General features: G+C 42.8%; 1 protein-coding gene across 3 annotated transcripts; it reads right to left on the reverse strand.

Moving 5' to 3' along the window:
- Window positions 1-627: 627 nt before the first annotated feature.
- SSR1 (signal sequence receptor subunit 1) lies at window positions 628-25607 on the reverse strand. 3 transcript variants are annotated; one of them, XM_074146166.1, is made up of 9 exons: window positions 25406-25599; window positions 23325-23443; window positions 21511-21598; window positions 21072-21334; window positions 20180-20256; window positions 18491-18569; window positions 17383-17476; window positions 15422-15485; window positions 628-2246 (listed from the first exon to the last, which is right to left on the reverse strand). In XM_074146166.1, the coding sequence occupies exons 1-9, from the start codon at window positions 25488-25490 to the stop codon at window positions 2222-2224; spliced, it is 894 nt and encodes a 297-aa protein (XP_074002267.1). In that variant the 5' UTR covers window positions 25491-25599; the 3' UTR covers window positions 628-2221. The 3 variants fall into 3 exon arrangements, with proteins under 3 accessions (XP_074002267.1, XP_074002268.1, XP_074002269.1); XM_074146167.1 differs by lacking the exon at window positions 628-2246 and having other exon boundaries at window positions 11085-15485; window positions 25406-25607; XM_074146168.1 differs by lacking the exon at window positions 628-2246 and having other exon boundaries at window positions 11091-15485; window positions 21072-21128; window positions 21500-21598; window positions 25406-25490.
- Between the last annotated feature and the right edge of the window lie 1377 nt (window positions 25608-26984).

The raw sequence follows: 26984 nt of genomic DNA on the forward strand, positions 1-26984 counted from the left end.
CCTCCTTCCCCACTTGCAAAATCGCTTTTCCTGCTCTCACCAGACATGGAGGAAGTGGGCCTCGGACCCTGTTTATATTATATAATATATATATCTATATATATCTATATCTATATTAAAAATTCTCCCAAAATTTCTGGAGACTGAAATCTCACTGTCCAGAATTCAAAGGAAGAGAAACGTTCTCGAGTAATATTCTTGCAAATAGAATAAGTAAAAATGGTTGAGGTATATGTGATTTCTATTTTTTGTTGTGGTTTTTTTTTTTTTTTTTAAATAGGGATGTTTGAACCAGTTCAGAAACGAAGCTAACGCCAGATATAGATAAATCAATCACAACCAATGATTCATTTGAAACTCTACCCAGGTGCATTCTACTTAATTAAAACCAGTTCACGCATCCCTTAAATTGTTATTACTATTATAATTATAATAATAATAATTATTATTATTTTGGGTATTTTTTGGTTTTTGTCGTTTTGTTGGTTTTTTTTGTTTTGGTTTTGGTTTTTTTTTTTGCAACTCTCCACACTAAACGGCGCAATACTGTGGGGGAGAAGCCATTACTAAACTATATGCTGCAGAACAATGTAGCAAGTAATTAATTCCCAGCAGCCTGCCGGGACATCTGCTAGCAATAATCACTATTGATTTAAAGCTTTATTTAGCCTTTATCTATATCCTAGTAGAGTATAAGATCTTGCCACATTTTATTGACATTTTTATTAGTTGAGTTTGACTGAGAACCGTTGCTGTTGTTGGGTTTTTTTGTTTCCCCTCCTCCCCCAATATTAAACTGTGAAATTTATAATGTGTTTAAACTATGGGTGAATCTTAGGCTTTAGTTTGCATGTTCAGCTAATTTGTCTCTATACGATTTTTTGTTTGAATCTTTTTATTTTTTTTTTTTCCTCTCTCAGGGCTTTTACAAAAAACAAAAAAGAAACAAAAAAAAAAGGATCTTCTGAAATTCTTTTGCCTGAGTTGCAATGGACTTAACATTGAGATAATTCAATCACTACATTAAGCACTTGACTGTGAAAGCGCAAAAAAAAAAATAAACAAAAGAAAAAGAAAAAAAAAAGAGAGAACCTTCTTTGAGGCTGTTGTGAAATAACTCTTGGGGGCTATGAGACAGTCTGATTCCATTTTCAGAATGATTCATCATCTTCTCTCTTCTCTCTGTGTGTCTCCTTTCTTTTCTCTCTCTCCACGAAGGAAGTTTAATCCTAGTGATTTCATCCCATGCAGGAAACAGTAATAAATGTGTAGAATTCATATTTTTCTAAAGGGAACTTAAACTGCTGCTACGAATTGTGTACAAGACTGGTTTATGCCACATGAACAGAGAATCACACATTTGTTTTGGTACTTTTATTCCTCTTTTTATTCAGTTGTACAGTACTTCCAAATTCAAAATAAAAAGTAAAAGTTGTTCTGTATCAAACCATCTAAGCAATAAAATGTTATATTTAAAAATTATAGGTTACAAAACGGACGTGGCTTTTCTTGGGGGTTTCTTGTAACTTGCTTTCAGCCTGCTCCGCGAGAGGACGACGCACGAGCTGGAGCTTATCCGCCTAAATAACATCACTCTTTCTCTTCCTTCAGCTGGACTGAGTTTGAACTGGAGACGATCGTGGCACTTTGAAAATTCACGTTCATTCTGACCACCGTTTTCTGGTAGTCGAACCATTGACTACGGTCAGACCAATGACTCTGCCATTTTCTGGTAGTCAAGCCCCTTTGAAGTGGTGCTTTTCTCTCGGTGCAGTTCCTTAACGTAGCGACCGAAGACAGCGGGAAAGTGCTTTGGTGCTGCCTGTCCTGCACAGGCCTTGGGTCAGGGTTCTCTCTCCTCTTTTTTTTTTTATGAACTGTAGCTCCGTGATCAGGTCTTTCTGGCACCTTGTGGTGATTAACACTCTATCAGTCGATTTCTGTATAAACGAAGTAGGTTTCTGCCACCATAGTTTTATTTTTACGTAACCGTGTATGGCTGTGAAATCTTCAGGATGCGTTTGAAAGCCACGTGCATGTGTCGAGAAAAAAAGAGAGAAATCCTTTGTTTTGGCTTGTTGGAGCCACCTTCGCTGCATTTTATATGCTTTTCTACAAATAAAACACATTTCACGGGACAGTGAGCCAAAGACCCATCGGAGTTGCGTATCCAGTTCCGGAGGCCGGGGAACTGCAGTGAAGCTGAAGCATCCGCGTCTTCCTAAGTCCTGGTGGGATGGTTCTTTCTGGCAGAGAAGTGAATGAGATCCAGAATGAGAGAGACGTAACCCAGGGGTAAAGTTCTGCTGCTTTCCTCCCTCTACCCTCCTGTACCTTTGTCACGGAGGTTAAAATTCCCTACATCCCTCTCTCTGGTGAGGACCTGATCCCTCACAGCCAGACAGGGAGAGGTTGATGTCGTGGTTTCAGCCGAATTTACCAAAACCAGACTGACAGGTGCCCCACCCTACCCCCCAAAAAAAAAAAAGGAGAGGAAGAGATAAGGAGAAAAAACCCAGTCCGTCAGCCAGCTCTGCCCCCAGCCAAGGATCTCTGATGAAGCACCCACCTGGGTGGCCTGAAGGGGTGGAAACAAGATTTCTGAGGGAGGAAACCTGCAGGAAATGGCAGTCTTCCCTCTCCTGCCCACTGGCCTGAGAAATCTCCCCTCCTCTTGAGAGACAGATGGGAAAACTCACATCCAAAGGGTGTGGGGACCTGGCACGAGGTGTAAGATCAAATGGGATGAGTTTATGCGGCTGGGAAGTGATTGTGACTAATTATTTACAAAATGGACGACTTAGAAAGCACTTGGTTCTTGGCCATGGAAGGGTGTAATTTGTGTCCCCAGCCCTTTTCTCCTTCTGTCTGCCTTTGTGGCCATCCCTGAGCTGGGAATCTCCCTGCTCCTCTTGCCTTGGACAGGGTAACCTCCTGCAGCCACCTGAGCTTTGCTCCTCGTTGGCGTTTCCCTTTCCCTCCTACTGCCTCCGCTCCTCCCCGCACTAACTCCGGCGAGGATGGCTGGAGCTGGCCCAAAACGTTGGGTTGACAGAGGGGTGGGGAGGTGGTGGTGTCTCCATGTGCCTCCTCCAACTTGCTGCTTCCTCGCCTCATTCCCTAAAGCTTTTTCTTCTACCATTTTAAAGGTGAAGCCGCAGGTTAATTCTTGACGTGGGCATAGATGTGTGTTGCGGCTCAATCTCACAGCAGTGCCTCAGGTGTGGAGTCCACGTGCTCGCCCCGGAGTGTTAAGGTTCGGGGAAGACCTAAGTCCTCTGCCACCATGGGGGTGCCTTGGCAGCGAGGGGCACCAGGAGGGTGGTTTTTTTGGAAGTGTGGAATATGGATCTGTGGGCTGTGGACCACGGGGATGGGCCAGAGGGGCTGGTCTGAGACAGCAGGCTTGGGTGAAACCTGGCTGTCCCAAAGGAGGATATGGAGCCTGGTTGGAGCATCCTTTGTGTATTGAGTGATACTGAAATGCAAAGTGGTAAAGGAAAAGGAATAAAGTCTTTGTTTTCCAGTATCCAGCTGTCACAAAGTACCCAGCATTTGGGGGACGGGAGGGCTGTATACCTGCACTTAGGTCTTCAGAAAGGGAATACAATGAGAAACAATTTGCTGTTGATAGTATTAACAGTGTTTTGCCCAGTTCTGTTGAAAAAAAAAAAGTCTTTCTCAAACAAAATTAGATTAGTCACAATTCGACTGTCAAGGAAGGTGAGGGGCAAAAGTTCACTTAAAACCTTTCCTTGTTCACAAGCCTCCGGTTTGGGGAATTGCACATGGCTTTTTCTTTAGGCATTTCTGTAGAGACTGGGAGTTAAGACAGGATTGACGTCACTTCTGGAAACCCTGAGGGTTGGACTGTCTGCAAAAAGGAGAAGCAGGACCCCAGACGGAGTAACTGGTACTTTCTGTATGTCAGTCTAGGAGGCTCTATCTTTCATCACCCACTCTGGTAACACAGGAAAAGGAAAGGATGGAGAAACGTACTGATTGGATTGTTCAGTCGGGACATCTCTAACTGCTGGACTGTGGAAAAATGGGCCGCACTGGCATTTCCCAGGACTTGGGGACCTGAGCAGCCAACATCAGGGAAGCAAGTGAGTAAAACCTCTGCAGTGCACCAGTACCTTCTGGTGAGGTGGGTCACTTGAGCTCTCCAGCCTGGGAGCTGTGCAAAGTGCTTTTCCTCTCTAGTCCCTGTCCTCGGCGGTAACTGCCACCACCTGCGCAGGGGAGAGACTCCCTGCAAGCGTGTGGCAACAGCGGAACAGGCAATAAGGAAGATGCTGGGGTTTTTCTCTGCAATCCGTTTAAACAAGGGAAGTGGAAGAGCCACATTTTGGCATGGGGGATTTTGAAAACCACCGTCATGTCAGAGAAGAGCCAAATGTTTCACAAAAAAAAAAAAAAAAAAGGTCCAAGGTTTGGAGAAGAAAGTGTGTGTGGGGAAGGTGGGTACCTAAATGGCTGTTATTTGACAAGCTGTCTCCATAGTCAGACTGTGCCTGTGCTGTGGCTGCCAGGGGGAGATGATGGGTTGCCTGGCTGTGTATGTATGGCAGGTCACTAGCACCATGGCACTGTGGTCACCCCTGGACTTTGGGTGCTCTGGTTCCAGGGTTTGGCCTTGGAGCCTTGAGCCCCAGCCCAGAGCTGCTCTCCTTGCTCCGTGCCCTCACCTGCACACGCAGGGGACAGGGGACACAGATGTCCAGGAGCATGTTATTGTCACTGTCTGGAAACAGGTGACTGCTGATACCAGTGGATCTGCTGGCAGATGACAGGATTTCTCCAGTCTCAGGCAATTAGCGCTGTGCTGGCTCTCAGGTTTATAGACAGTGGAAATAGCCCAAGGTGACAGGAGGTTCAGCACAGCTGGGATTCCCGAGCTGATGGCTCTGCTGGGGCTGCGTATGGTCGCAGGCTGATTCACTGGGTTTGAAGTAAGACCATTAGCAGGAAAAGTGTTCTGTTAATGCAGCCCCCTCCAGAGCCCACAGCGTGTCCTGCAGGTGCCTTACACTCAGCAAGTCTGAAGCTCTTGGTCCTTCTCAACATGGCCCCACTGGTGTCTTTCCTGGTCACCTCAGCTGAGGATTGTGTTATCGGGAATGCGGTTTTAGGCAATTTAACCCCTTCTCACCAGTCCTGAAAGCACAATTTATACCCAGCAAGCACAAGGTGTGGAGTGGGTGTCAGGCACTGGTGGCGTGTGCCTTTGGACCTATGAAAAGTTACAGACTCGTTTGTCCTGTGGCGTGCACGTGTTTGCTTGGGACTTATTAGAGGGCTGGAGGGGGGACACAGCACAGAGGGGAGTGCTCTGCCACAGAATTTCTTGGTGTTTTAGGATCTCACCAGCTGCAGAGCATCCCTGTGTGCTGCCTGTGCTCATCAGTGGCTTCACCTGGGGCAGTGATTTAAAGCAAGGGGGGGGTGGTGGACAAGGGGAGCACTGTTGTGGTTGTGTGCTGCTAAAGCAGCTCTGTGTTATTAAAAAAAAAAATATATATTTTACCAGTAAGTTTTTTTTTTCCCAAAGAAATTAACTGGATCAACACCTGGGAGGATAGTGGAGAGGCGGAGGGAAATTGGTCTGCTCACGGACAGTGGTGAAGACACAGACTGGGGAGAGGTTACTGCATGGAACAGGATGCCCAAGAGCTATAGGAACATCTACCTCACTGTTGCCAGCTGTGCGTGTCACCTCAGGTAAGTGACACATAATCTGCACGTGTGTCACAATGTTAATGGGGTGCCTGACAGAAAAAACTAATCGAATTCTCTAGGAAAACAAAAACCTTCAGAGAGCTACCCTAGGTATGGGGCCAAGATGCCTTCACCATGCATCTGAAGTAACCCCATAGAGCCGAAACTGAGTAAAGGTGGTGTTGAGAAACACGGCTGAGGCTTTCCAAAGATTCTAGTATTGCCTCCTACTCTCAGTGCCCTCTTGGCCTTAAAAAAATACACATTCAAAGACAGTAGGAGTTTTTCATATGTTAAATAGTAGTAAGTGGGTGGACTTCTCTGGCTCACCCGCCCTCACTGTGTAATGCAGTGAAAAATCCTCCGGGAAGCAGGAACTGCAAATAGCTTTCTCCTTTGCTGTGCTTGTTGTTTATTTCTCCGGTGCCAGATTTGCCTCTCGTTTGGCAGGGAAAAGGGCCAGGAGTGTTTGGGGGAAGTCTGGGCGATGGGCGTTTGGAATATGCAGTTGTGAAAGTGTCTGAGCTTCTCTAGGGCCTTTTGGCAAAGGGTTGTGAAGCAGTTTGCGACCATCAGTTAATTGGAGGCTGTAAGTAAGAGAAGTTTGCTGGAGAAAAGGCTTTCCATTGTGAAAGGCCTGATCTATTTTCATAATCTGAGAGGCAGAGGTTAATGGGTAAAGGCTGGCTCTGCTGTGGGCTGACATTCCGTCGGGAATTTTCAGCCTGTAGCGGCACAGGGAGCACGGCTGTACTCCTGGAAACGTGTGAAGGTGAGGACGAAATGTCAGCCAGGGAGGTCGGTGGCTCTGCTGTAACGTGTGGTCCAAGGAACAGCAAAAGGTGCCCTTCTGTGGTGAGCAGGCAAAGAAATGGTCGTGTGTGTGTGCGTGTGTGTAGCCCCTGCCCTCGGACAGGGAGCGGGCGCAGGAAGGGGTCCAGTTCCATCGGGGTAACTACAGCAAACCCCGTGCCAGCCTCTCTTCCCACCTCCTGGCATCTGATTGCGCAGAGAATGGCCACAGCTTTGGTCTGCAATAAGGGCTGCTGTTTTAAATGAGTGGTGTCTGACTTTTAATGAATATGCACCTGAAAGAAGTATTTGCATCTTATTTTAGGGCCACGATTATTTTAGTGCTAGTTGTGAGATGTGGGCTTGCTTTGACCAGTAACTATTTCTCCCGAGTGTTTGGAACTCTAGCTTTACCGCGTGACCTGTGCTTGGGAATGGAAAAGTGACTGGGTAAAACCTGGCTGTGAACAAAAAATGTGACCTTTTTCACTGCTGTTTTCCCCTGTTTCTACTGAAGTGTAGCCCTACTTGACGCACAGGGGTCCCAGGGGGCAGCTGAGGAGGAGGAGGCAGTGTGTCTCCCCCCATGTTCCGTACGTCATGCGCTGTTGCTGAGTGGGAAGCAACACTCGTACGTTTGCTCACTTTAGCAGCAAATCCCTTTTTGCTGGCAGGATACTTAACACCACTTCATCCGCTGCCTTCAATACGCCCATACGCCTAAAGCTTTATAGGCTTCGAGGTTACATTCATCCGGTCCATTACGCTCCACAGCTGGAGAAAATCAAAGTCTCGAGCTGCCGGCGCGCACACAGCAATCCGGGAACAAATCTGTACCACAACACAGCGAGTTTCGCTTTTGATCTCCCGTCTAGATCCTTATCTGCCAGTATCTTTTTGGCGTTGAAACCACGGAGGCCCTTCTAACGCAGCCACCCGAAAGCCAGCGTCGGCGCTGAGCTGGCTGGAGAAGGGCAGGAAGTGAGGGAAAGGAAAGGCTCTGGAGAAGTGAGGAACCCACACGCCTCGTGGCAACAGGTTTTGGCGCAGGATGCGGAGCCACGGGCCGCTTTTAGCACATTTGGTTATTACTTTTTGGTGAATGCACCTCTCATAAATAGGCTTTTTTTTTTTTTTTTTCTGAACCAAAATATTCTCTTTAGCAGCTGTAAAACACCTGCTTAAAAATGAAGGTACTTAATTTGAACAACACTTAATGAAAAGTGCCAGCGCCCTCCTCCCAGGGCTCCTGGTGGCAGTGTTCCACCGCGCTCGGCTGTGGGATGTTCTGCAGTTTGTCAGCAGATCCTCGGTGGCCTGTAGTCACCACCGCTGCAGGGAATCAGGGACATCTGTTTTGGTGCAATTCTACAAATTCAGCAAAATAGCAATGATGGGGTGATGGCCCTTGGGGACTGTCACTGAAGGAAAACGGGAGTAACCACAAGGAGTGCGGCACCGAGCTAAAGGACCAGTAAATGACACTCGGTGAGATGCTCTTAATGGAGTCAGGGGGAGCTCGGTCTCAACGGGACCTTGAGGAAACACCTTGCCCTGTGTGAGCACGGACCAATGCTCCTGAGTGAAGTCAGCGACTGTCCCTGCTGTACAACTGTGGTGATGCCTCACACTTCACCCTCGTCACACCTTTTGGGTGGGGGTGGTGGTGACAGGACACCACAGTACCACAACCTGGTATGATCAGGGGGTTGGAGCACCTCTGCTACGAGGACAGGCTGAGGGAGCTGGGGTTGTTCAGCCTGGAGAAGAGGAGGCTCTGGGGAGACCTAATAAGCAACCTTCCAGTACCTGAGGGGGGCCTACAGGAAGGCTGGAGACAGTCTGTTTACAAAGGCCGGCAATGACAGAGCAAGGGGTAATGGCTTTAAACTGGAAAAAAGCAGATTTAGATTAGACATTAGGAATAAATTCTTTACCATGAGGGTGGTGGAGCACTGGAATAGGTTGCCAAGGGAGGTGGTTGAGGCCCCTTCCCTGGAGACATTCAAGGTGAAGCTCGACGAGGCCCTGGGCAACCTGGTCTAGTTGGGGCTGTCCCCGCTGACTGCAGGGGGGGGGTCGGACTAGATGACCTTTGAAGGTCCCTTCCAGCCCAGATGATTCTATGATTCTAACCTGTCAGACTACACTGGAAAGGAGATGGTCTCTGTGTAGCCTGGCTTTAAAAATACAAGCTAAGTCCTCTTTCCTTTGTTTTTTTCTTTCTGAAAGAGCTGCCTTTCCCGCAGTGCTGAACAGCAAGATGTGCTTCCTGGGTCTCGGGTTGCTTACAGCAGCCACCAGTCAGGATTAGTTGGGCAAAATGGCCTTTGCAGCTGTGAGAAATACTTCCCGCTCTCCATGAAAGAACCACTATTACCACCCACCAAGCATTAACTAACTCTTAAATACCGTCTCTAAGAAAAAAACATAACACACTCAATAATCATCAAGTTTGTCAGGGTATTTACACTTGCTTCTAATTATAGCCCGTTATTTTGGTGACAATGTTTGCCAAACCGTACGTGACGGTTCATCACATGCTACTTAAATTCTAGCTTTTCCTTTCCAATGGAAACCTGCAATAGGATATTTTAAGACTTTCCTTCTTTCTGTTAGACTCCTGCTAAAGGAAACAGCTTGTTCTTTCCTTCTTGCTGTCTCTCTTGGAAACTCACTGGTGGACTTGCCAGCTGAGGCTGGGCTCAGGCTGGCCTGCTTTCAGGGCAAGGTCCTGTCCACTGCTGGCTTCCGTCCTGCTCTGGATCCACATGGATCATGCAAGGAGGTGTCCTTCCATGTTCTGGGTGGACTGGACTCTTTGATTCGGCTTTCATGGAAAAAACGCTCCAGCTGAAGACAGAATGTGGACCTATTTGTGTCTGAAGGTGGCTGAGGTGCACATGGAGTTGAAGAGCCCAATTTAATTTAACTTCAATGGCAGGAAACCTTCCTAAGGAGGCCAGGACCAGGAAAGCAGGTGACAAAGAGGTAGTGTGTATGCAGCATCACTGTATCCCTGCCTCTGCAGTGCCTCAGGCTGACCCCGGTGGTGGCTACAGCCCTGACTTTTTTGGAAGCAAGTGGAAGACACTAGTATTTACAGCTTTTCAGAGCTTAAGTTTCACATATTCAATTACTTTCTTAAAAGCAGAGAAAGGTGCAGTGCTCAGACTGACTTCAGTGATCAAAGAAGGCTTAAGAAAAGCCCCGTGTGGCTGCTGTAGCCCATCCATTTAGGTGCTGCTCTTGGAGAAGACTAAAGCTCCTGTGTCTGTTACGAAAAGCAGCTGTCACTGGCTTGGGTGACCCCCCAGGTGGCAGCTTCTGGTATTGCTGGCTGTAATAATTTCCACCTAGTGAACCTAGCGGTGTATTTTATCTTCAGGGCAAATGCTTTAATCGCACATAGTCCACCAATGCAGCTTCATCTGAATGAAAGCTGTGCTGTCGAGCTCCATCCAGGCCCTCTCTGTATCTGTTTTAATAGAATATACACCTGAAAATGTCTCTTGCTCAGACGCGTGTGCAGCTACGTACATTAACTCCCAAGTACTCCCTTCTCTATGTGAAAGAGCCAGCTCTTCCGTTTGGGTGTCACTGAGTGAATTTAAGTGGCACAGGGAAAACTCAAATAAGGCAGGACAAGCTGTGCTTTTCCACATAACCCAAACAAACCAACAGTGACAAGGAAAGAGAGGTTAAGTTTCAGTTTCCCCTCACCAGTTAAGGGACTGGCATGTTGTAATAGTGAAGTTTTACTGCATCTTTGTTAATGTAAATGTATTATCAAGACTATTAACGTGAGGGGACAGAAATTAAGAAATTAAGACTGCAATGACTGGCCTAGAAATGATAGAGACCACTGTGAAGTCTCAAAAATCTACCTTGATCCTTTCAGGTAAGGATGAGGCAGACTTCAAATTTGAGAGTTATTTTTATGTTTTCTGGGAGTTAAAAATACATCTTAACACACATGCTTTTAAATTTTCCCTTATTTATCAACAGATGTAGTTCAAATACAGAAATTTCAGCATCCTTTAAGCCATTTTTGCTTTGCTTTTGTTAACTTTTTTTCCCCAGCAAGTCTTACCACCTTCTGTTTGGATGCAGCACACCTGCTTGAACTGCTACTTTCTGTATTTACTGCCTGGAATATTTGTGTTTGCTTGGTCAGGCAACAGCATGCACTTCAAAGCTATAGGGGTTTGGCCTTGTTATAACCTTGTGCTGCAGCAGCCTTTAAGCGTCTTAACAGATCCTTTTCATGCTGCCTACTGTTTAACAATAGGTTATTCTTTCTGGAAATGTAAGGGACACTGGCTCAGTTTTAACAGATCAGGATTGAAGAATTTACTTAATGTTTTCCCAGAACCCTCCTCTAGTCTTACAAAGAATTTTAATATTAGTCCACTGTCCAAAACATCACAGAATACTTCCTCGCTATTATTCCCATTCCAAATACACTTGTAGGAAAGCAGCTTTTTAAGAACAGCATGTTTTCACCCTTTACATATTGGCTACTACAGGTTGCTTATCAAGGAAAAGAGCACCAGCAGAGCACTCTTTTTGCTGCCATATTCATGCTTTATTTGGGGAAAAAAAAAAAGCTACACAATGCTAAGAAAAAAAAAAATCAAGTTTACTTTACAAAACACCTGCAGCCATTTTCAAGAGATCTGATCTCATTTATAGATGAAAGTCAGCAGGTAAGAATAAATGTTAATTTAACATTTCAGTTGCAGTACATCATCTGAACTTAATCATCCAAAACAACTAGTCCAGAAACTGACTGTTGATTGTATCTACACAAACAATTATCTATAACACTTGATTAAAAAAATCCCTGGGAAAATTTAGAAATAAATGGAAAAATGTCAGAAGAAGGTTATTTAGCCCACCTATAAACTCTTGCAGAAACTGAAATATCTTTCTGGCTTTGCTCTCCTCTGTAAGGTCACTGCAATTCCTCTGTGTATTTACTAAGCAAAGTCTTACCAAAAGCTACAAAATTCTGTTCAGTGAGGGGATTAAACAGCAATCTGTGGAGCTGCCATTAAGTTACATTAGTGCTATGTCTTCTTACTGTCTCCATGAAGTATATTGTGCAAGTATCAAGTAACTTCAAAACACTCCTGAAACAGCCCTTGTGTCACTCCTATGAGGTAGGTACTGTCCTTCCTTTGACAAAGAAAAAGAGAACAGACTCTGAACTGCTGCTCAGTACATCAGGCACACTGAAAAACAGGACAACCAGTCTATGTCAGTATTTCACTTTCCTGCTGCTTCTCTGAATTCAGAGCTTTCAACTGCAACATCTTATTTAGCACCACACACTCCAGGAATAAACAGTGAATGATGCTTTTGACTATCCATTCCAAGGTAAGGAAGATGTTCAGCATAACTGTTTTGAAACAAGCAGAAGCACTGCCATCACTAGTCTGCTCCATTCACCTCTACAGCCTACAATTTAATTATTTCTTACATGAAGACCAGAGATGATACTTCATCCTTTAGCCTGACACCAGCCACTCTTCTTTCTCAGATTAAATGATACTGGGAAAAAAAATGAACATCTGTCACAAAGCAGACACAGAGGGCCACAAGTACCAAATGCAGTTCAAGTGTAGCAAAGTTAATGCTCCGCTACTACTGTGGACATGAACTCCAACGCAGTTTTTATTACCTCAAGTCCAGACTGATCAGGTCTTCACAATTTTTTGAACTAGTTAAGAAGCTGAGAGAAAGGAATTAATAGTGGTCCTTCACACTAAGGCCATAATTTATTTGTGGTCTAAAACCATTTTGGCATCTCTTACTAATATAAGGAAGAAACCCAAGTTCACATCTTCTTTCAGTCCTTGCTCCTGATAACCTCACTTGAACAGCATATGGTAGTGCAGTAAGCTTGCTGAAAATTGAGTTGGTAAGAATGCTGGATTATACAAATGCTTGTGCTACCACATGGAAAGGGATGGCATAGAGACAGGCAGAATTGCTGCCTGTTCCATCTTAAAGTCAATGGAACTATACCCTACTCGGCCAATAATAATGATATCCAGTAACGTACCTGTGACACTAAGCTATCTATTTGTTTAAAAATTGAGTAGAAAATTCAAGTACCAAAAAAAGTAGTTCTTAAACAACAGGATAAAGCAACAACTGTGTTTTCCTATTTGAAGAAATCTGAGTGTAGTAGACTGGCTTATTCACTAGAAATACCGTAAGATGTGCCAAATTTCAATTACCACTACACACCAGAATGTTATTGCTAAGTTTCAACTACAGCAAACCAACGAGACACAAGGAATTCAGAACTGTTACTTCATTTATCATGTGCAGTAGTGGACTGCTGGCCACTGCTCTTATGTACTGCTTGTGACTGAGAAAATTCCTATGAACCATCTACAGTGAATGCCAAGTTGTACAATCAGAAAGACAGTCTGGTACAACCAGACTTTCCCATTGCTAGTTCCTATGCAGGCTGCTGAAAGTCTCCTCTCTTCTTTCATGCTTAGAACTTAAGCAACTGGATGGCAACCACTGCGTGTGGGGAATAAAGTGGAAGCCTTTGTATACTTATTTCTTACTTGTACAGTGCTTCAGTCCTTCAGCTTCTCTTAAGTCCTGGTCAGTGTAAGATTTCTAAAGGCCAAACTTGCTCCAAAACTCAACCAGTAAGGGCTAAGCTTACTGGTTAAGCATCTGAGCAAATGAAATTAGGATATTACAAATTAATATCCTCTGTTCTGATCCTTTGTCTTTTTTCCTGGAGTATCACTATATCTAGAGGTCTCATAACAGGTCTCATAACACCCCCCCCAAAGAGTGCCTTCCTATCTTGGGAAGAACTAGAGCATGCAGTTTAAGATTGCCCATTACGAGAAGGTAAAAAAAAAAAAAAACCACACACAAACACAACTTTCTTGATTTCAGGTTAGAAACATAACCCAAGAGAGGGAACTTAAAAGTTCAGTATTTCAGGTGCTGCAATAGCTATAGGGCTTTAGTATACAAAGCATTTAATACATAAACACTTTGTTGAATCAATGCAAGTTTGAATATAAGCCCATAAACCTAACCCAGAACCAGTTAGGTAGCATCAGTAAAGTCAAACAAAGTTTTTCCCCACAATTTGAGTGGAGATACCTCCTTATGGAGGTAGCATTCAACTGTTTGCCAAGTGATCTGTATGATGATTCAGCAACCTTAACTACTAAAAATATTCTGCCTGGGCTAGCTGTATTATCAGAAAGTTAAACAAAGCATTTTGGAGGTTGCTTTCCTAGAGGAGTCAAGAACATCTTCACAGTTCATTCTGGCAAAGCATACAGCAGAATAGTGCCAGTACAGGTAGTTTCAGAGCTTAGATGCTTCAAACATGCTATGACATGATTTCTAAGTATTGCTCGGTGTTCATTGGCTCAGAAGCTCAGTCCCTGCAGAGCAAGTATAGATTTAAAAGAGCACTTTCACATGTGGGGATCAGGAAGGGGAGGAAAAAAATTACAACAGAGGTCTCCAATCAATGCCTCTTCCTGAACTCAGCAAGCTTCCAGATAACCTCAGACACAGGAAGGGATGCAGCTGAGATACAAACAGCTCACGCCTTGTCCAAGTACTCAAATGGCAGTAAACTGACACACTGCATTATCTGCTCTTTTTTACTGTCAGTTAAATTCCTGAATGCAATGGATGTGAATCAGTACCTGGTAACCATGTGCCTGCTGCAAAAGAAAATCCCATTTTGACTGCATATAGCTTTTCTGCTTTAGTATTGAACTAACATGTATCTAATAATGGATATGCATATGTGTTACTAGTAGGAAAGACAAGGTGATAAAAACCCCCAAACCCTCAGATCAATGTACTGACCAGTAAAAAGAAGTCTGAGATTTAAAAACCGTAAAGGGTGACTTGTTTGCCATTTAAAAGGATTATTTGAAGCCAACAGTTTTTCAAATTCGGTTTCAAGAGTGTACAGTAAATGCAAAGTCCCTACCCCATGTAAAGCTTTAAGAAAAGACCACATTTTGATACATATGACATTGTAGTTTTTGTGAGACAACCAAGAACTTACTGAAAAGTTGTTCTGACTCATTCAATTTCTTGAGTAAACATTGCAGAGCTGCCACTATAATCAGAATACTTAAGCTGCTGGCATGACTCAATAACTAACCATTTAACAAGTTGGGTATAAAAAAAATTTATGTAGTAATACCAATTCAGCACACAAATTCCATGCTTCACAAGTTCTGCTGCTGTGTAAGAGTCTTCCTAACATCTATGCAGATAAGTTCAGATTTTTAGGTCACTGCATGCCCAGATCAAACCAGCAGCAAAATATCTACCACTACAAGCAGCTATACCCAATTGTGCCTTTAGAATGTAAACTATGCAAAAATCTAGATGATCAGTGCCTTGCCACTGATATAGGACCACACACACACACTCTTCAGTGTGTGCACACTGTAGAGAATAAAGTTACTTACTGAAGAAAAATACATACAGATTCTGATACAGACATGATACAATCAAGACAGATTAAGTCACTAGACATTCAGATTAGGGAGAGGAGAAAAATCCTTCAAGGACAGTGTACAGATGACAAGCCAGCATTACACAGAACTCTAAAGGCACATTTTGGGTAACATGTTCTGTTAAGACCAACCGCTTACACACGCAGGCACAAATCTTAATGGCTACCTCTCCCCCCACCCCCCCAACAATTAACAAAAAAGAGAAGTGCATTTTCAGTAATATTAACACCATTCAGTTAATCTGTTCAGTCCAAATGTTTAGCGGTATTTTCCTTATGGTGATATGGATTCTCTGCACTACTCCAATCCAAAAAACCCAAACAGGCAGGATTAGTAAAGGTTCAACTGCTGTACTAGTAAACATTTACTCATCAGAGCCTGCTGATCTCTTCTGTGCCCTCTTGTAGGGCAACCTCCTTGGTGAAGCTTTATCTAGATTAAAAAAAAAGAAAAAAGATAGTTGCAATAATTGCCACAGCTACTTCAGATTAGATGTTGTATGACCATGTATTTTTCTCTCTCCCAAACACGAGCCAAACTGCCCTTTTAGTACAATGCATCACCACAGAGAAGCGAGTTCAATCAACTTAAGGCTTTTTAACTACTAAAGGTAACAAAAAAAAGAATATTCTTAATCTGTAACGTGCAACTCCAGGGTGAAGGTTGTTCAATTTGCAACCTACTAAAATGCAGAAAAAACCCCACCCAAAACACCAAACCCAACACCATTTTCATGCATGCTCTGCTGTTTAGAAAATTTTCATGGTCAGTAATTACACTTCTGGAAAGTTATATAATTATTTTGATCATTACTGGTTTGAGTTTACCTGCCTGAAGAAATACGTGATTGACCCTCCATTAGTCTACTTGTCTTGCACAAAATATTCCCACATTCATACAGATTAACAGCAGAATATAAGTGTTTTGGTTGTGAACAACACATTTTTCCAGGAAGCACCCACATTTGACTATGAAGATGTCACTTTGTAATCAAATATCCCATACGGGGAAGCCACCCAGCTCTAGCTGTGTGATCGCTGGATGCCAGAAGCATCATCCTACATTTAAGACCTTGACAGGGCTGTAATTGTCCTTTACATAAGCAGAATTCCACAGCCTTACATAGGTAGAATTTCAATCCTTGTAATATTGTAGAGAAGCTATAATACTTTCTATTAAGTACCTAAAGTGATTGCAAAGGTTATCTGTTGACTTAAAAATGCACATTTTCTTAAGCAGAACCATCTCCAAAAACTTGGTTGATATGTGCAAACAAAAGGAGCAGCCATCATGCCATTACAAGTCAATCAGTACAGGATGAAGTGTCTTTCAACAATAAAGTAGTCAAGTAGTAGTGAAACAAGATGTGCTCAGCCATCACAAGATGGGTGAGCCTCCACTGAGAGGATCTGTCCTCCACCTCCCTCATGTAACATCAGCTTGATACTACATCAAGGTAGCAGGGAAGGCAAGATACACATCTACATTTTACATAAAGGGTTCTGGGAGCTGTTAGAGGAGACAACGGTACTTCAGCAATAATTTACTGAAACTATGTTACAACAATATAGCCAGAAATAATATATATACAAATGCTTATCATATACCAAAACATCAATTTATATGCAACGCATATAAAATGTGATTGTGTGGTTGTGTGCATCTGTTCCTGTAATCTTTTAGGGCTCATGCTACATCACCAATCACTGCATGCAGGAAGCTGTACTTCTATCCGTGCCTAATTATCACACGGACACACTCTTTAGGATCAACAGAATTTGCCTCACCTCTTCTACTCTGCACTGAAGCCATTGGAAAGCAAAACAGAAGAAACAGCAAGAGAAGTTAGAAATATCCACAAACACACAAATGGTCTACAGGAAACAGGTATGCGGTTTACTGCTGGCATTTCAGATATCAATTAGAACTTAGTCATTTTTGGACTCATGAAGGACATTAATACCAAATCTTAACATGGCAAACTGCCAAACAACTTACAGAAACTTTAAGACAGATATTTTGTCCTACTTAAACCTCCTTTGTGATCCAGGTTTTGAGTAGAGATTTTATACTGTTGAAAAAGAGTCTACAGAACAAACTGTAAAAGTCACCGACAGTAATTACTGTACCAACCAGGGAACTTTGTTCTGTTCAAAAATAGGCTGCTAATGTAATAGTCTAATCATTAAACACAGTGCTTTAGACACGTTTTTTATTCCCTAGAAGAGATGTATGCTGTTCTGAGAACTTGATCTCAGCTACTTATTCAGTTACAACTAATTGATTAAGTAATTGTTACTCTCTAGTTTGCGGACGGCAGACTACTTACTTATTTGATTTAAAGTTTCTTGGGGAATCCAGCTCATATCAACATCATTCTGATTTGATGTTCCCATCTCTACTTTCTGTACTGGTCTTTTCCTCTGCAAATTCAAGAAGGAAGAAAGATTTTTCTTTCCACAGAGTTTTGATAGCACAAGTATTAGAAGTAACGAATAATGCTATATTTAATGAATTGCAATTATTTCACTAATTCACAAGTTTAAGGCTAGTCAATGCATGAAGCTGTCTCTGTAGCTTAAACTATCTTTACCATTAGCAATTTATTTACCTAAGTATTACCACTTCTAATGCCTTGCAATACTTATTCCACACGAAGATACTAAGATTTCACATGCCTGAGCAAGTTCATTATACCTGTTACAAATTAATCAAACTTTGCAGTGACGAGTTTCATTATACTTTCTCAGATCAGCGCAATATTCTCGTATGTCACCTTGCAAAATAGATTTCACAGCACAATAATCATGCCATACTTCTTCCCAAAGGAAGATACTTCAGCAGTATACACCAGACTGCACAAAGACATAGCCTGTGCATTGCATGCAGATGAGACTTCAGCTTTCAACAGCTTTTACTTGCCCGACCACTTATACGGACAAACCCTTAGCTGTTATATATAATATGCTATATAATGCTATAATATAGGGCTAAAAGGCCCTAGTTAACATCACAGCAAAGAATCGGTAAGAACTAAGTAAAGAACTAGGCAGCTGTTTTCCCCAAAGTTTGACCTAGATAAAAGTAATAGATCACAATAAAGAACATGGGGAAAGTCTACCCAGTAAGTATTGAATCAGTATCTGCATGCATCCAGCGACTGGAAGGCATCAAAGCTTCCAAATCGACCACTTCAGTGTGGTGCCAAAGAGCAGACCCAAAGAGCATTAGGTAAGCAGTCTAAATGTCTCCAATTATGAACATTTTCAAAAAACATGCCTGGTTTTCCCAGTAATCTCTAAGGTCTTAAGTCTAGAAGTAAGTCTTCTAAAGTTCTACCTGTACCAATGTATGCCAGAAGCAACTACTGAATTTCTTTTTTTTTGTATCAGTAAGGTCTTGTATTAACAAGTACATAGAGAAAACACACTACCCACCTTCCTAGATTCTAGTAACTGATGTAGGCCAACAATGACAAGTAGACCAAGTCCAGCGAGGAACATGTACATGAAGATCCTTTAAAAAACAGTTTAAGAAACCATTAACTAAAAATCTTAAGTGTTTAAGAGTTTACAAAGATGCACAGAAACTTCTGCAGGTGGGTGGGGGAAAAAACCCAATGAATCTGAAACTGAAGTGCTAACAAATATTATTCTGACTTTGATTTCAGAAACTGTAATCCTAAATTTAATTCTCAACAACAGAACATTTGAAAAACGTAGTATAAACTGGGAAATTATTTATAATTACTGAAATTTAGTAACTGCAAGACCTCTTTTGCAGTATCATGTTTCAAGACATTGGGTCACAGTTTATATTTATGTTTGTGACAGCTTTAACCACTTACAAAACCCTTAAAAAAAATCTCTTGTATGCTTTTAGTATGCTACTGCAAAGCAAGTACTGCTATGATACTAATTTATTGCCAACAGAGCTTTGAAAGGCTTTGCTTATCTTGCTCTGTGTTCCACAGTTGGAATTCTACCAATGCAAAGAATCTTTTTTTTTTATATCAGTGCATTTTGGTTTGTTTTGAAGAATTCTACCCGAAATACCTGTTGATAATTAGAAAGAGGTGAACATAAATTATATCTAAAATTAATTTGGGAAGCAAGCAGGAGTTTACTGGTAAAGAATCTATTCCAAGTTGAACATCTTAGCTCAGATTTATAACAAAGGAAATTATGGAGTTAAACTACAGGACAGACTTAACCAAACATCCTTGTTTTAGAGTAATTATCTATTCACATTAACTCAAATTGGTTCTAGTAATTTCAATTCTTTTGAGAGTTCCTTTATCAGACTGTCACATTTTTATGTGACAAATTTTTCTATCATTGATGCTATTGTATCTGAGAAATACAAATTAATGGAAATTTCTACCTGTGGCAGAAGAATTCCAATATCCAGTATCGTCTACAACTATTTCTGAAGGTTTTTTTTCCTTTAAACTCACAGGTTCTCTTAAAATTCCACTCCAGTGTTAGAATATTTACAAGCATATAAGCACAGCATATGCTTGCAACATGTAAGATGTCAGATGTACTTAGTCTTTAAGACAAACAAAAAACACTCCTGAACTGTACCTGCTACAGATAGGGGTTAAAGTAACAAAGAAAGAGTGCAAGTTTTCTCTATTTTATACTCCAAATGCATCGTTCAGTTTATATAATCTTAGATTATAGTGGAGTGCTCCAGAAGCAAGTTATTCCAGTCTTCCCAGTAGGACCCACAGCCCAGTACTATGCACCCTCTGCATCTTTAACTCTTAGGAAAAAGTGCAGTAGCATAACAAAAGCCTGACAGCTTTGAATTGCTATGTAGCTGTATAACATCAGCTCCTATTCCAGGCTTAAGCCCTTGGAGCTAAAGTAGATGTGTAAACTGCTCATTGACACAGTACCAATTCTGAAGCTACATAATATTAATACAGATCTTAATTTGGGGCAAAAGTTCGTATTTTCAGTCTATCAACAATACACAAGTCAAATGCCTGCTACATCATCAGCAAAACAAAGCAGACTTAATATTCAATAAAACAAGGATTTAAGAACTGTTGTTACTGGCCCCATCAATAACCTGTTGTACCAGTACACCAACTAAACTTGAATCTCCAGCCTCCTTACGTTTCTCCATCCAGCCCATCTTCTTTTTCAATAATTGTAACAGTTTGATTGAAGACAGCATCTTGAAACACATTGCCCTGGAACAAAGTTTCCACAAAACATTTAGAAGTCAGTTCTTGAACACATACGCAAATGTCTTTTTCCATGTTCTTGGAAAAAGACAAGAAAGGAGGCAGTATCTCCTGCACGTGACTTGATTAAGTTTGTAAGCAGCACAAGTTTGACTCAAGATATAAAAGCAACCTTTTTGATGCAAGTACAAAGAACAGTCTTGATATTCTCATGAAAGTCATATCTGGCCTTGAAGATGTTATTTCCTATAGCACAAGATACTACATATGAAGGTTTCTTATCAGAACAATCAAAACACAAAGGTACAGAAGCCTGTTAAACTTTGACTTACACTAAAAGAGAAAATAATACCCTATTTAAATCCCCACTTATGCTTTTGGATAGTCTTCCCCAAGACTGCTACTGCTAGTGATTTATTTGCTCCAAGTCAGGTTTGCAGATGGGATTTAGGCTGATAGTTAAGTTTGTCAGCAACGCCCAATCTGAAAAGGAAAATGAAATTTAGGCTATCCTAAAGAAACATTTAGTTTGGGTGTTTTGTTTTTTTTTTTTAAGTTAGTACAGCTCACTACTACACAGCTTAAGGCATTCTAGTTTCCACTGCTGACATAACTTCAAGTCCAACATATTCAGAAGTAAGTGTACGTTAGGGCTATTGTGAAACATGTAGACAGTCACTTACTGTACTTATTATCTCCTGATTTGCTTAAAAACCACAAAGACATTCACTGTCCAGAGGGAGTAATTTGACTAAGCAGTTCCTTCCTGACATTTCCACAACAGCGAGAAAGATTAAAACGCATTACAACACGAGGCTTACATTTACATCTCTGTAGTTGAGATTGATAACTAGGCCGAAAGGACGACCACCCATAGGCTCAGCAGGGATGAAAGAGTACTCAAACGTGGCTTGTCTCTGGGGTGGAACCACTGTATTCAGAGGGAGAGCCGTGAAGTTCTGGATATAAAACTGGTAATCTTGAGGATACCGGAAAGAAGCATCGAGAGACTCGACAATGAAATCCTCTGTACCCTTATTGGTGAAGCCCACCAGGAATTTTACAATGTTGTTCGCTGGAAAGTCTAAAACAAAAGATATTCAACCATTAAAAGCTCCACACACCACACCTAGGCCGTTTCTAAATGGAGAGTGTCTAGAACAGATTCTGGCTTTTTAGAGCTTTGCTATTTTATGCACACATTAATATAATTAGTCTAAGCAACGTAAAGAAGATGGTAGATTAGCACAGGACTCTTACCTTCACCTTTCACAAACAAGATTGTTGTATCAGCACTAGGTGAGGCTTTAGGTTCTCCTGACAAGTCCTCTTCTTCTTTTTCTTCTGTCTAAGACAAGAGACTTTTTTGAAAAATCCTATAACAAACAGTGAAGCAAAGACCATGCTCATTTCATGAGAATCCCAGGTGTCAAAGTGTGCCACAGTGGCAAGCATTAGTACCAATTCCTGCTGTTGCAGAATTAGCACAGTCTGTTCTCCCTGTAAATTTGATTCACATCATTTCCCGCATTTATCCTTCTACTTGTTGCATTTGATAGATTGACTAATCTCAGCTGCATTTAGCTGTATTGAAAGGTTTCTGATCAGAAATCAACAGGAAAGTCTGTTTGGGGGTGGAAGGAAAAGAATTTAAAAGCTTAGATGCGGACACTTAAGAATTTCTATTTCAAAAGCAAGCATTTGCAAAGTTATAGACAACCATAAGGCAAATCAGTTACTTTCACTACTGAGCATGTGTTTATAGAAGCTTCCTATTCAGTTTTAATTAGTTAAGTATTAAGTATGGAAACGGTTAGACTGTTGGAACTAAGTAAGTTCGTGGATTCACTTGTTCAAGCTCACCTTTGTGATGATTCACTTTTTAATCTGGAAAATGCAAGCATTAAGAGCTTATTTTCCACATGGGGATCACAGGAACACCACCTCTTCCACCAAGTAAAAACAAGGCTGATCCCATTTTGAACTGCCTGAACTAATTGCTTGTGAGTTAATTAGATCATCTGATTTCACTGCTTAAACAACTACCTGGAACAGTGGATAGCCTACTGGATCAGTCATACATGTACCATGATCTAGGGAAGTCAAGAACCAGAACCAAGCACCTAGCATCTTGATTTCAAGATGCCATGCAAAACTGTATCTTCTATTTCAGTGACAAATAAGAGCAATGCTTAAAAAGTGCAATATTTTGTACCTGAGTCACAGACTACTTATTAAAAGCAAATTCTATGCAAAAGGTTATTAAATAACATTCTGTCAGTACTGAATAGCTAGCATACCTTCTAAGACTTAGGAAAACTGGTTGACCATTAAGCTCATCAACATCAGTAAAAATCTAATAGAATCAAAGAACAGTTTACCAGGTCTGCATTTTCATGCATGTGTTCTAATAAAGTCCCAAACTTCCTAATTTTACACCAGAAATGCAAGAAATTTTTGTACCAATTCAAGTACACCAACTGTCTAGCAAGCCTAATACTACTCTACTGCTACAAGCAGACCACAAAACTACATAAAATATTTCACTTTGTCAAGCTGAAAACAAATGACCCCAAACAGCAAGATGGCCACTGGTATAACTGGCATACCCTGCAACAAGCATCAGAGACTAGGAATGTAGTAAGTGAAAACAGGCTGCAAAACCAACCTTTTCAGAATACTGAGCTTAACTACGAACTAAGGTTCTGTTTCCCCTTGAAAATCAATACCAAAGAAGCCCAAATGTTCTCAGTTTACCGAGATGCAGCTTATGCTGGAAAAGAACTGCATGGGGCTCCTACGAGAATCTGATTCTCTCACTTGGTGTTCTTTTTTGTGAACTTCAGGTTTAGTAGTCAGAAATCGGGCTGTCCCCATGTGATTTTTCAGCTGGTAATTCAGGAAAAGACGACAAATCCTTCTAAAACTTCAAACAGAACATAAGTTTAATGGGAGACTTTGAGACAGCTATTTGGAAATAGCAATGCTATTAAACTCAATTATTTCTAAACTATCTAACTTCAAGTCCTTTTGGTCTAATTCATACTTATGAAGTAACATTCATGTACTATTACCAAGTCTGTTGGCTCATCTTCTTCAACTTCAGCTTCATCATCTTCATCTTCAACTACGGTATCTTCCACAGCCTCCTCATCTTCTGTAGCATCTTGAGCTGCAACTAATAAACCCGATCCTACCAAAATAAAATGCAAATACAAGAAAAACTTTTCAATGTCTAGTTAATCAACAGGAAACTGCCATTGTAGTACCATTTTCTAACTAACATTTGAAGAATTTCTTAAAAATCTGTCAAATACAGTTTTGAAGCCTCAGTTGCAAAAAACCTCACATTCAAATGATAGACTGAAAGATCAACACAGACATTCTCCTTCTCTAATAACTTTCTGAACCACTCATTCATGTGCCAGTAAGTTCAAACCCAAAAAGTTTACAGCTGGATAACAAGTAGTTCAGCATTCACACAGCAATGCTTAAACTCACAAACGGCAACCAACTTGCCTTAAAAGCTATTGTTTAATTTTTCAACATGTCAACGTATTACAATAGTTTAATTTTGTTTTGTCATTACAAATATGAGAATTAAAAGACACTGCTATTGGCAGGAAAATTAATTTAGCGAGTACTATTTCTTCTAAGACTAATAAGTTTAATAAATGATTAGCATGTCCTTTTCATCCGCTGGTATCAGAAGACTACACTTTCATAGGTAGTGAAAAAGTTATTTTTGCACTTCTTTCCATTCAAGTTTCAAAACATAGTCCTTTTTAATACGACCTCCTCAACACCACATACTGCTATATCCATATGTTCAACAGAACCAGAACACTAGTCAGTAAAGAAATCTGATCTAGAGCAAGGCTCCAAGACAAGTGCAGTCAGACAGTTCACTGCCTCTTTGCTTTTATGGAACCGAGTCTCACACATTCAAACACTGGGCACATATGATTAATAGAAATAGTGCCAACAGGACAGAGTTCTGTCTGCTTGCAGTTTAGAGCATGTGCAGGTTAGACTAAGAACTGTTTTTAAAATATACACAAAACTACACTGTGTTTTGTTTTTTTTTTTAATAAAGCTAACGTTTTCCAAAAATGAAAGAGTATAAATGAATGGATGATTGATTTCCAGGCTTGGGTTAAAAAAAAAAAAGTCTAATTGCTACGATTACACATTTTAAACAAGTATTTTAAAACTTTGTCAGGGAATCAGAATCCTTACGCAGTTTATCGAAGGACTTCAGAATTGTCAGAGCTAGAAAAAGCAGATATCACCCCACCCTTTAAATGCCTTTAGAAGGTACACTCAAAGACTTTAGCTCAACCACGTGCAACACTTAACCTAAGACTAACTACACTGATTTTAGTTGCTGAAGATTTTAAACTTCTAAGTCTAGAAATAAAGATTTTTTTTTTTTTTTAATTAAAACCTTTGTATCTGAACAGGCTACGGCTAGGGCATAGGCATTCTTCACCAGCAACTGCGCTGGCACGTTTTCTTAGACCTCTAATTTACAGTCCTTCCGAGGGATGTCGGAGGGGCTGATGATGTGGCAATAGCGGGAAGGGAGAGCTGCCCGCGAAGGGACGGAGGGAGCCGACACACACTGCGTGTGCCGCAGCCCACGGGAAGAGCCGGGCGAGATGGCTGCCCGCCTGCCTGCCTTTGCCAGGCTTCGGAGCGGGGCGGCAATTTCCAGATCGCCAATCAGATAACGCTACAGCGCAAACACAGATTAGCGCCGGGCGACCTGAAGGACACTTGGAGGGGTGGAAGGAGGGAGGCGAGGCCCAGAGGAGCCCGCACCCCGCGGCGGCCACAGCCGGGACGCCCTACAGCAGCGGAACCAGGCACCGGAACCCCATCCCGGGCCGAAGAGGGCGGTCCGGGCCCCGGTCCCGGCCCACGTGCGCAGGGCGGCCGGGAGGGCCTCACCCGCCGGCGATGAATGAGCAGCGCCCACCGCCACCGCCTCTCCCCCGGCGAGAGGGCGGCGCTGGGCTCCCTAGGCACAGCAGAGGCAGCTTCCGCTCCCCGGGTCGCTGAGGGGAGTGCGCTGCCTGCTCCCCTCAGCCATAACCATTACCATCACCACTCCCCCCACTACTCCCCCCCCCAGGCGGCCAAGGCCTCTCACCTGGGCCGCCGCGGGCGCCACCGAGCAGCAGAGCAGCGGGGAAGACGAGCAGGGCAAGCAGCAGCAGCCGCGACAGGTACCTCATGGCGACAACCGTAGCAACGACTACCCAACACACACACACAACTCCCTGCCGCTGCGGGCTGTGTCTAAATGGCGGCGGCCGCCTCCATCCGGGGCTGGGGCCGCTCCCCCCCCCCCCGGCCACGCCCCCGCGCGCCGCCGCCGCGGACGTGGCTCCGCCGGGGAGGAGGCAGGGCGGTCACGTGAGCTTAGCACACGTCTCCCCTCCGCCCGTCCCGGGCCGCCCACTCCACTGCGCATGCGCCGCCCTTCCCTCTCCAGCCGCACCTCTGGCCGCCCAGCGCGCGTGCGCGGGGCTTCCCGCCGGCCGGCTGCTGGCGGAGGGCGCCGTGCCTGAGGTGACTGTCAGCGCCCAGCTCGGAGCGGTTCCTGGCGGAGGGGCGGTGCGTCCTCTCTCAGCGGCGGGAACGCGCGTCACGCCGCCCGCGCGTAAGGCGGCGGGGGCACTTGGATCTCCCTGTGGGAAGCGGTGCCCGTGCCTGCGTGGGGTGGCTGTCGGTCCGTCCTGGCCCCGGCGGGTGGACGGGGTAGGTGTGGGAAGGCAGGGCCGCTTCCCGGCCAGCGTGCGGTCGGCAGGGTGAGAGGCTATGCCTTCGGCTGCTGGTAGTGCCGGGAATGGCAGTCGCGTTCGTCCTTGTTAGTGTGCTGTGAGGGGAGGCGTAAAATCTAGTGGGCAAGGATGTATTCTGTGAAGTAGACTTAACATACATACATCTCAAAAAAGCCAGGGAAAGTGCTTTACTGAAACGCTATAAAAAAAAACCCTCACAATTCTCGTTGCTCTAGAATAGCTGGGTTTGAGGCATGAATTTGATGGCTTAATTGAAAAAGTTTTCCAAAGCGTGATAGGCAATGTATATGAAAGTGATATATTACCTTTATCTCAGTAGCTCTTCTGGTCTAGAGGAGAAACCTTAGGAAAAATCCCTTCCCAGAAAGGGTTATCAAGCATTGGAACAGGCTGCTCAGGGAAGTGGTGGAGTATCTCTGGAGGTGTTTAAAACACGGGTAGATGTGGTGCTGAGGGACATGGTTTAGTGGTGGACTTGGCAGTGTTATGTTAATGGTTGGACTCGATGATCTTAAAGGTCCCTTCCAACCTAGGTGATCCTTTGATAAATGAAAAGTTAGGCATATTAAGATGGAGAGCCTTCCCAAATCCCACAATCAAAGCACTCAGTGAAAATATGAAGGCAAAGACCAGCCCGCAAGCTTTTTTTTCTCCCACTGTTAATTCAGCAATTTGCATGCAAGGTACAATAAAACATGAGTAATGTTAAGTCACATTCCGTATTTTGTCGTAGCTTTGTCATTTGTACGTATGCAGCTTGCTGTGATGCCAATGGTAAATGGAGTCTTGAATCTTTCGTTTTCCATATTATTTTCATTCCTTTGATTTTGAACGTGCCAATTACAGAAAAAAATCAAAAGTTGTCTTTTGAGCTAAGTTAATCGTATTTTTAATGTGCTGAAAATGCTACTGAAGTGCTGTTAA

This window comes from Numenius arquata, chromosome 4 (genome assembly GCF_964106895.1).
Source record: "Numenius arquata chromosome 4, bNumArq3.hap1.1, whole genome shotgun sequence".
Classification (NCBI taxonomy): domain Eukaryota; kingdom Metazoa; phylum Chordata; class Aves; order Charadriiformes; family Scolopacidae; genus Numenius; species Numenius arquata.

What these genes read in the sequence shown, in the direction of transcription:
- SSR1 (XM_074146166.1), bottom strand. Translation starts at nt 25,490, where the DNA reads ATGAGGTACCTGTCGCGGCTGCTGCTGCTTGCCCTGCTCGTCTTCCCC. An exon ending in TGGCGCCCGCGGCGGCCCAG is followed by an intron (nt 23,444 to 25,405) that starts GTGAGAGGCCTT and finishes TTATTTTGGTAG; the next exon opens with GATCGGGTTTATTAGTTGCA. An exon ending in CTTGTTTGTGAAAGGTGAAG is followed by an intron (nt 21,335 to 21,510) that starts GTAAGAGTCCTG and finishes CTTTTGTTTTAG; the next exon opens with ACTTTCCAGCGAACAACATT.